Source organism: Macrotis lagotis, chromosome 6, assembly GCF_037893015.1.
Source record: "Macrotis lagotis isolate mMagLag1 chromosome 6, bilby.v1.9.chrom.fasta, whole genome shotgun sequence".
Lineage (NCBI taxonomy): Eukaryota > Metazoa > Chordata > Mammalia > Peramelemorphia > Peramelidae > Macrotis > Macrotis lagotis.
Window position 1 is genome coordinate 71,833,055 of NC_133663.1, and position 10,918 is coordinate 71,843,972.

At 34.4% G+C, this 10,918-nt stretch overlaps 1 protein-coding gene across 1 annotated transcript; it reads right to left on the reverse strand.

The window, feature by feature from the left end:
- Positions 1 to 1,407: 1,407 nt before the first annotated feature.
- On the reverse strand, positions 1,408 to 9,872 carry TMEM169 (transmembrane protein 169). Its single transcript, XM_074192564.1, has 2 exons — positions 9,499 to 9,872; positions 1,408 to 2,679 (listed from the first exon to the last, which is right to left on the reverse strand). Exons 1-2 carry the CDS (start codon positions 9,770 to 9,772, stop codon positions 2,057 to 2,059), a joined length of 897 nt encoding a protein of 298 aa, XP_074048665.1. The 5' UTR covers positions 9,773 to 9,872; the 3' UTR covers positions 1,408 to 2,056.
- Between the last annotated feature and the right edge of the window lie 1,046 nt (positions 9,873 to 10,918).

The following is a 10,918-nucleotide window of genomic DNA, read 5'->3' on the forward strand; positions in this document are numbered from 1 at the left end:
TGAGTCCTTGCCCTGTATGAGTTCTCCATAAAATTATTTTTTGGGGCAATTATATGTTTGGCATTCCAAGGTGTACAGCCCACCATAGTTACACTAAGTTGTTCAGATTTGTTTTTTTAAAATTTGCTCACTTTCCAGCCTATTTCTTTTTACTTTTAACTTTTTAATAAAGTTAGGGGTCTCTTCCTTAAGTGGAGAGGACACTGGCCTAGCTCTGGCTTTTCTTGCTGATGCTCTCAGAACTAATTCCTGGGATAATAATGTTTTAATTGAATTATATCCTTGAAGTTTTTCTGACTATGCCTTTACAATAATATAATTAACCAGGTTCTTTGCAACAGTCTGATCTTCCTATATTAATTAACATTTATGAATAATCCCAGACATTGCTTTCTCCCATACTAAGTGTGGCAAGTTTATTCATTTAAACTTTATTACAAAAGCAGAAGGACTGGAAGGATTGATTTGGTGGAGGAAACTACCTGAACTGAGTAAAAAGATCCATTTCAAACAGATTCTAGCAAGTCATTGTTAATAAGAAAGGACCACGAAAGAATCTAAGACCTGTTAAAGTAAACATATGATATTGATAGTACTTTTCATTTTTGGACCTTAGCATTTAGACCTAGTCTCATAGTACTGAAAACACAAAGTCTGTATGTTAAAATTATGTATATTTTTTATTTTCTTTGACTATTACATGAGAGTACCAAATTCTGCAAAAACACAAAAAGCACCAGTGTTAATTAACATCTTTGCTCTTCAGAAATGTCCAACTAAAATTAAAACTTTAAAAAAACTCCTAAATCCCCATCATATCCCAGTCTGCCTTGGGTGTGGGGTTCAGCACCAGAACTAGGGCTGATATTCCCTGAATGATCTTCATTGAACTATTATCCCAAATAGACCAAGAGCAGGGATATCAAAGAATGCTGAGCTACACTGGACAGGAATGAACAATTCTATCCTTCACTTACTTTTTTAGTGTTAGATTTTATAAATAAAAATAAATCATAGGCAAGAGATAGGGAAAAGTGGTCCATTTTATAGGGTCATTGATTGACCTAAATGACATTAATTTGGGGTGATTAACCTCTTGGTGCCAGGAAGACAAATTAAAGTTTTCTATCAGATGCCCCAGGATACCTATTATTTATTGCTAGAAAGGATCTGACTATTTGTAAAGGTATATTGCCTCAACTCTCCCAGACAGCTTTTGATTTTTTCAGATAAATGACCATGTGTGCTTCTTGTTTTGTTTGGCCCTATATTCATTAAATCTAGCAAGGGCAATTCCAATCTGCACCCCAAGAGAGCTAGGCTGCTATTTATATAAGTACTTTCCCACCCCCAACCCCACCACTCTATGGAAATTATATTCTATACCTCTATTTACAAAGTGCACACTGCTGTTTCTCTAGTATCTCCTGTAATATATAGCTTAAAGAAAAATCAATAATATCATCTTTGAGTGCTAAATTCTCAAAGCCCTAAGAGAGTAACTTTATATTTCAAGTTATTTGCTATTGCTTCTCTGTGAAGGGTGATGATTGTTCCCTTCCTAAATGTTTGACCCTCAATTTTTCTTTCTACCCTAATTCTCTTAAAGAACTTTGTTACCTTTGGATTATCCTTCCCCAAAGAATCACCTGAGTCACATACTGCATTAGATTTGAAGAATGTAACTGAATTAGGAACTGAGATATGATTCATGCTGCTATCAGAAAGTCATTCTCTTCATCTTCCTCTATTCTCCAGATGTTATCACTTTGGAGCAGAGGGGAAAAAAGGTTGCCTTGGCATACTATTTCCCAACCTAGTCATCCAATCTCTAATTTCCTCTCTCCTTTCCACCAAAAGATTCTTGCTAGAGCCACCAAAATAGGCAGTTACTAGAAAGAATGTCCAGGGAAAGCTAAATTTACTCAGAAGAACAAGCAAGGTGCCACTGGTCAAGGTATTATTCTTGTGTACTCATAGCTTTGAGATGGCACATAAAGAGTAATTCTGTTGACCCTCTCTGGAAGGGAACAGGGAACTGAGGGAAATGAGACAGTTAGACAGCAGAGGTTTCTTCCTCCTGGGTGGGATCCTTGGTGGAGAGACTGCCAGAGATGTTGTCAGACTCAAGTAGTTCAACAATGCTATAGGGTGAGCAGTCTTCCAGGCCAAGTTTGCTACAGAGCCAACCACAGAAGCCCTTCTCCATGTCTCGGGCAGCCAGCCACCATGCTTCCCAGGACCATGAAAGCTGAACTACAGCAGCATAGAGACCCAGAGAAGAAGCCACAGCCATGATGAGAACTGGATAAAAAAGGATGAGGCAGGGGCAGCAGGAGATCTTGTGCCAAAAGGTCCTCTCCTCATTGTACACCAGGAAAATGTTGTACCAAGTGATGGTACCATAATAGAAAGAAACTATAAAAGAAAGGACAAAAATCACAGGCAGACAGACTATTGTCCACAAGACCACATGGGGACCTTGGTCTGCGCCTATTTGGCAGGTCTTCTTTCCTTCTGGTGCCACATCATTTGCTAACTCTTTAGACTTGGTCAATTCTTGCAACTCCTTCTCTGTTAAAGTAACATGGATATCTACCATCTGACCCTTTTTCTTTCCCCGAGTGATAGTACCCGTTAATGTGACATAACGGCTGTCTTGGGGTATGTTCCATAAACCTGAAGAAGGAAGAGAAGAAAAGGTCAAGGGCAGACACTTGGAATTTTCATCACATCATTACTATTTCTCAGATGGAAATTTCCCAAGATCTATCCTCACATTGCCACTCATAAAATATCAGCCTCGCTCAACTAGACCTGTGGACTTTTGTATTTGTGTGGGGAAAACATTTGCCAAAACTGAAATACATTTAGCTTTGGTAAGAGCTTATATTCATGAAAGAGTTGAATTATTCAGTAAATTCATCATAAAAAATAGCAGGTTACACTCTCTACTTGGTAAAATTTTAAAGTATTATATTAAAATAAGCTATTATTATTGAGAGACAGTGTGTGAGAAAAGTATACTGTTAGGAGAAGTAGATGTTAATCACAGCTCTGACATTGACTGGTTGTGGACCAAAAGCAGCCAATCAGTCTCCTTGAGCCTCAGTATATTCATGTCCAGGGAAAAGGACTGGACTTGTGATTTCACTGGTATATGAAAGTCTTGAATGTGCAAACATTCTCAATGAATGTAGGTCAGCATTTTCTCTTCAACTGAGTCTTAGAAGGATTGGTTTTAGGAAATTGTTGACTTCCTAATTAGAGAAATTAGATGACATTACCAGTGTGTCATTCATCCCATTGCTATATAGAACAGGGATATTGACTCTTCTAGGGTGGTTTTTGTGAAAAGTGTTGTGTACATCTTTAAGTACTAGATGAATGTGAGCTGCAGAATTTCCAATCTTTGACTTTTCCTTCTAGAGTAGAATCAACACATTAAGAGACCCTTTTCTGCTTTCACTTAATTTTGTGTGTATACTTAATACTTCTAATAATATTTGAAAATCATAGTATTTTCATCCATCTATTTGTTCAATGACATTTTTATAATCCCATTATAAAACAGTTTAGTAAACAAATAAATGTAGTGCCTAGAGAGACTCTCCCTCCTTCAGATTTACACAAGGGTCTATCCTGACAAGCTACATCAAACTACAACTGCATCAAACTATCCCTAATGACCCCTTACTCCTATATGTGCTTACTTTTAATAATAATCCACAAAATGAGGTTACCTCAAAACAAAGGTTTTTCAATAAGTCAATGTTGATAAAGTACTTACTAGTACAAGACACTGTGCTAAGCAGTGAAAAATGAAATATCACAGTAAAAAAATGTAACAACAATAAATGGTCTCCTCCATAGAAATATGGAACACCATCCCACAAACATGCATACATACATATCAGTTGAAAGATGGAACACATGCTGATAATCCTATATGTAAGAAACATATGTGGTCAAGGTTTATAGCTAGCTAGCTAGATAAATAATTATATATATAATGCTTTAAGCCTCCTGGTGAAGTTGAACTGATCTCTTTGGGTCTGTTCCCTCCTCTTCTCCCAAGATGTATACTCCCTACTGATATATGAGATGTTGTCACTGTTGGTGATGGTACCAAGCCTCTATTGAATTTCATAAACTCATGATTTACCTGTGTTCCATTGATCTCATGCTTACTCCTAGTCACTATCTGGTTTGCTGATATGCATTTATCTAATTATTAGCAGACTGATGTATCTTTTCACCTTATTACTAATGCTTTTGGCAATATCTTCTTTCCTCTTTAGAAATGTATTTGTTCATGTCCTTTCATAATTGTTCTATTTGGGAGTATACAAATATATATATATATTTAATAGAGATATATCAATTTAATAGAGATATATCAATTCATTCAGATTTTGCACATCAGATTTTATATGATAGAACTACCACAACATTTTTCCAAATCTATTTATAGTCATTTTTATAATGCAAAATCATTTTATCTTTTAATAATCAAGCCCATCGATTTTTGTTTCAAATAATTTTCTTCTATTTGTTTGACTAAAATATCTTCTTCCATCACTAAAGCAATTATGTTACTACTTTTTGTTCCAGCTTTAAATTTTTTTCAATCTTTAGATTATGGATTCAACTTTAGATCACTGTGGTGATATTATTTAATGTGGATACAAACTTTTAGGTGATCATAGAACTATCCATTTTTTGTAGTAATTTTTATTTGGATAATGATTCCATTCACCAGTGGATTTAGAGACTGGATTTGTCAAACATTGTATATTCTAGTTTTTCTCACTCAATTAATTTCTCTATTTTCTAGTATTAGTCTTTGTAATTATTATTTCTTTAGGTTTTTGCAAGGCAAATGGGGTTAAGGGGTTTGCCCAAGGCCACACAGCTAGGTAATTATTAAGTGTCTGAGACCGGATTTGAACCCAGGTACTCCTGACTCCAGGGCCGGTGCTTTATCCACTGCGCCACTTAGCCGCCTGTAATTATTTTTTATAGTATATTTTGAAAAGTAATATTGCTAGTCAGTCATTGAAAAGTTTTTTGGAATTGTTTTTCTTTATCATTTTATTTTTATATTTATTGTCAGTTTACAAAAATTTAGATATTTATGTGGTTTCATCTTTTATCTCTACTATAGTCACATGTTTATTGTTCAGTCATATCAATCATGTTCAACTCTTCATGATCCCATTTGGGGTTGTCTTGAAAAAGATACTAGAGTGGTTTGTCATTTCCTTCCCCAGCTCATCCTAGAGGTAAGGAAACTGAAGAAAACAGGTTTAAGTGATTTGCACACAATCACACAGTTAGTGAGTGGCTGAGGTAAGATTTGAACACAGGAAGATTAGTTTTCTTAAGGAAAGGCTCAGTACTACATCCACTGTGATACCGAGATGCCTTGACTCCCATTTGCAGAAACAAATTCCTATTTTCCTGGTGACAGTGAGGATATTCAAGTCTATACTAATTAGGACCACATATTGCCATCACATATTTTTGGTTAACGATCATATTTTGCAAATATTTTCTAGAAAAAGACTGGGAAAAATGCTTGTGGTAATCCTATCAAGTAACATCTGACATTTAGACTTAGCTATTCTCAGGAATACAATCATACAAGACAACTCTGAAGGACTTATGATGAAAAATGCTATCCATCCCCAGAGAAAGAACTGATGTTGTCTGAATACAGATTTAAGCATTCTTTTTTTAACTTTATTTTTTCTTGAGCGTTTTTTTGGCAATATCTTCTTTCACAACATGACTAAAAGGGAAAGATATTTTGCATAACTATACTAAATTGAATTACTTGTCAACTCAATGGGGTTGGAGTGGAGAGGGAGGAAGAAAATTTAGAACTCAAAGTTTAAAAAAATTTACATGGAATAGAGAAAAAATGCTTAATAAAAAAAACAAAATCTGACATTTAAAATCTAAAAGAAACAAAACAACATGAAAAAAAAACTCATGCATACCTATAATACCCATGCTACATATTACCCAATGGGACAATTGTTAGAAGATAGTTTTCTAAGGAGGAAATGCATTTACTAAACTAAAAAGAAACTTAAATTCCCTGGTGATCAGGTAAATACAAATCAACAACCTTAAGATGCAATTTTATACCTATTATAATGGAAAAAATAGAGTCAAAATGATCACCATTTTATGTTTTATAAATTGCCCATCATTTATAGAGAATAGCATCATTCACAGAAGATATTTCATAGTTAATACTTATATCTAGGCCTTTTCATCTGACCAACTGCTGCGCCCTTATTATTTCCAGTCTTTTCCATCAACTGAACTCTTTTATATGTATTGTCTACCTCAATTAAAGTGTGAGTTCCTTGAAAGCAAGGAGTGGATATTCTCTTGGTATCTTGGTACTTGGTACTCAGTATGATGCTTTGTAAATGATTACTCATTTACTTTCTTTTTCATGTCTTATTGTTTGAAAATGTTTTCTAAAAATGGTGTGAATTAGGAATAACAAGAATGGACATTCCTGTTTAATAATAGTTTAACGGACATTGTTTTAGCATTTTTTCATGTTTATAATATTAGCTAATGATTTTAAATATATACTTTCCTTCTCTTCCTGTAAAAGAAGGATCCTTCTCTTCCTGTAAAAAAAAAGTTTTAGCATAAGTACTAGGTTTTATTTTTTAAATTTTTTTAGGGTTTTTTTTTTTTGCAAGGCAATGGGGTTAAGTGGCTTGCCCAAGGCCACACAGCTAGGTAATCATTAAGTGTCTGAGGCTGGATTTGAACTCAGGGACTTCTGACTCCAGGGCCAGTGCTCTATTCACTGCGCCACCTAGCCGTCCCAGTACTATGTTTTATTGAAGGATCTCTGTGCATCTAGTGGTATGATGTTATAGTTTTTAGTTTATATTTTAGCAATATGTTTTATTATTGTCATTACTTGTTAGTCATTCTCAAATTCTACTTATAAATCTTGCTTAATGGCTGTATAATTTTGGGAGTGTACAACATGTTATGCTCTATTTGGAAGTATTTTATTTTCCATTTTTGAGCTGATATTCTTTAAATACATTGACCTATAGTTTTCTTTTTCAGCCTTATCAGTGTTAAATTTAGGGACCATAAGGTGTGCTATAAGTTTAGTTGAGTTTAAAGATTTAATAACAAAATTTGTCAATAACTTAATAATGACAGCTCCTAATAATTTAGTATTTCCCTCATGGAAAAAAACTAGGTAAGCCTATTAAGCAAGTGAATTATTTATTCTTTAATGCTGTAGTAAAAATTGTTTGTCAACTTAGCTGAACTCACTGTTTTGCTTTGTTTTTTCTTTTGTTTTTGACTTTATAGATATATAGGTTTTTAAAACTTGACTTTCTCTTTTGTTAAAGATAGGAACTTAATTGCACTAAAGTCAGACTGCTATTTATGCTATATGAACTTTATGTCATTTTAATTGACTGATTTTCTAATGTGTTCATTTTTTTTCATTACTCCTGATTTTTTAAAAAAATTATCTCTTAAATATAGTTTGATTTTGTGATTCCATGTTTTCTTATTTTGGACTTGTGATTGTCTTATCTTGCTCATTCCCACTTAATATTTTGAATGTATCATTTATGTATTTTAGGATATCTTTCAGAATACTTATGTGACTTCTTTTTCCACTTTCATTTTGTCAGATAATTTAAATGATTCAGTTGTTGCTTTAAAAAATTTAAAATTTTACAACAAAAATTTGGGTCTTTTAAATCTCTTTCCCCTCATTTACCTGAAATGCATTAAAAAGTTTAAAGAGAATTTTATATTTAGATCTGTGGTAGCTGGTAGCCACTGTAGATTATTGCATGAGGGGAGGGAGTATGACATACTCAGAATTTTACTTTAAAGGAAAATTATTTTGAAAGATGAGTGGAGGATGCACTAAAATGTGATGATACTTGAGACAAAAAGACCAACCTAAAAAGAACTTTTAAAGGTCACAGAGATGGTGAAGAACAGGATTGTTGTTTGTAAGGTGGAGGGAGAGGTAGAATGACAATGGATTATGATTATGTACATGAAAGTAGAACACTTGTGAATGATGATAAAGTCAAGAATATGAATATCTATGACTGTAGCTGAGGTAGGAAGTAGAAAAGGGTCATAGCAAATGATTAAGTTGGAGTACTGGAAAATAAGGATGTTAGACAGAAAATTAATAGATATGTTGAAGTCCTCCAGTATGATAGTAAGAGAAGAGGAGGAAGACGATGAACCAGGTATTAAATCATTGAGAAAGAAAGGAAAATATATGGGAAATTAGTAGATGATAGCTATCAGTTTCTTAACTGACTGATAACTATAGATCAATTGAACCTCAAAGGAGGAGAGGTTCCTGAATGATGATGGTAGAGAGTAAATCTGGAAGTGGCAATGAGGAACAAGGAATATATAGCTCCTTCTCTGCTACAAACAGGATTAATGGCTGAAAGTAGAACTAATGCTGAAAAGGGTGACCTGTGTTGTCTGGAGGAAACCAGTTCTTAGTGAGTGAGAGAAGATGGAATAAGTGAGCAAGAAAAGGGTTTAAGATAAAAGCCTGTTTGCTAGTTTTGGCACAAGCATTTGGGTCAAGAAAGCAAGGGCAAATTACTTTGAAGTAGGATGCTGAGATAGATTGGTTGGGGGGGATAGAATTAATGAAGCAAACAGTATTAGAGTGATACAAAATGGGGTTACTACAATGATGGCTATAGATTAAGAATTGCTGAAGTGAGTAGGGTATGACAGTGGGAATATGCTTATCTTTGAAGAATGCAAAAAAAATTCAACTCTGTGAAGCGAAGAATCAATGGCAATACCTTATAGTCAAGGTGAAAAGACACATTTTTTTTGTTATTTAATATATTTGATATATATATATATATATATATACACACAAACTGATATATATATATATATATATATATATATATATATAATAAAATATCAATGTAGAAAATGGCATGCTATCAGACACAAAAACCTATTAGGTGGTTTTAGGATCATTAATCATGTAAAGGGACTTCAGAGACCATCTTATGGTCTCTCTCATTTCTCAAGTGAAGAAACAGATCCATGAAGGTAAAATAACTTGTCCAAAGTGATACAGATGAGCATTAGAGTTAGGATTTGAATCTAAGTCCTCTGATTCCGGAGTCACTGGGTTTAAAGTGCCATGCTGATTCCCTTAGGTGTTTTCTGGAAATATACCTTGGAGAGAAGGTGCAGTTGGGTGTCTTTTGGGAAGCAACTGCTATGTCAAAAACAAAATGTATACTTTTGTATTGAATAGATCAAGCTACAAGCAGCCACCCCTACTTTTCTAAGTAAATATTAGAAAGAATACAAACCCTTTAGCACCTCTAAAAGAAATAAACCAACTAGTAGAAACTGGTTGATTTACTAAATGGTCATTTTCTCAATGATGGAAAAACCACCAACCCCAGAGAAACTTACCCTCAGCCACAGGGTGTCCCAGAAAATTGTCCCCTTCCTCCTCTACTGAACGTTCTCCTTCTTCATATTCTTCTTGTTCCTCATCTGCTTTCTCATTTTCTAATCGGTAAACAATAATAGACTCTGGCCGTGATTCCTTCTTTTTCTTCTTCCTTCGACCCAATGTGGCTTCTCCATCAAGGGCCAGGGCAGCTGCCATGACCTTCCTGAGGGAACCATGATGAGGACTCGATGGCTGGCTCTTTTCCTCCATAGGCATTGGCTCCTCCATCATAGCACCAATCCAGGATAATTCTTGAGAAGTGTTTGTCTCAGAGGTAAATTCACAATTCACACATCACACAGCCTCTGTCTATGTGGTATTGAGCAATAGACACCCCATGCCCATGTTTAACCTGAGGGAGGAAAAAAGTACCAGATCTATCAGCGAGGGAACATATTTGGCTTAATACATGAAAAAAAATAAAATTCAATGTATTCAATCTTAATCTAGGATTTGACATTCCTTGGTGCTTTGGTCCTAGGAAAAGTACAATCCATTTTTAATGTCCTAAAAATTAACATGTCACACAGTATTTGATCATAGAATTAGAAGGTATTCAGAGCTCATCTAGTCTACCTGCTACCAAGATTAAATTCCTTTACAATTTCCCTGTTAAGTAAACATCCAGCCAATACTTACATATCATCAGTGATGATGAATTCTTTGCTCTCAGGCAGACTATACTGATTTTTGGATACCTCAAATGGATAGGAATTTTTCTTTAATGTCCAAATGAAATTTATTCCCTTCTAACTTCTATTCATTGTAGCTAGTTGAGTCTCAAAAAGAACTAGTTTTTTTTCCTAAGAACTCTTTGAATATTTGAATGAATCAATGAAAATCAATAATTAAGGATTAATGTTCTAGGCACTGTGTTAATAGTGGTAATATAAAAGTGGTAATATAAAAGACAGACAATGTCTATTCTTAGAGAGCTTACCTTTTTGGAGAAGACAACACATATATGGGAGTCGAATTGGGAGGCTAGAGGAATGGTAAGTGCAGTCATAAGGAAATCAACTGAAATAGTCTTTCTAGAAGTAAATCATAGGGTTGGTTTGATTACTGCCTCCAGAGCAAGAGATGGAAAAATTGAAGGTGGAGAGGGTAGGAGTGCCTGAATGTGGAAACATGGTAGGAGAATAACAAGCATCAAATGTCCTCTTAAAACTTCCTTGTAAACAATCAAGTCCTTATTGGATGTAATAATTAGCTAATTGCTATATGGCACAACATTCTCATTTAAGACAGTTTTCTTTTTGGTTGTGATGGGAATATGTGGGTGATTATTTTGGTGGCCAGGAGGGAATGATTACTTTGAAATGTTATTGCCATATTTCTATGAAAAAGAGTCTTAAAAGAAAATAATATGTCTAA

Excerpts from the sequence above, each read along its gene's own strand:
- TMEM169 (XM_074192564.1), bottom strand. The coding sequence starts at position 9,772 with ATGATGGAGGAGCCAATGCCTATGGAGGAAAAGAGCCAGCCATCGAGT. Across the intron at positions 2,680-9,498 it reads GGGACACCCTGTGGCTGAGG|GTTTATGGAACATACCCCAA; the intron begins GTAAGTTTCTCT and ends TTCCTTCTTCAG.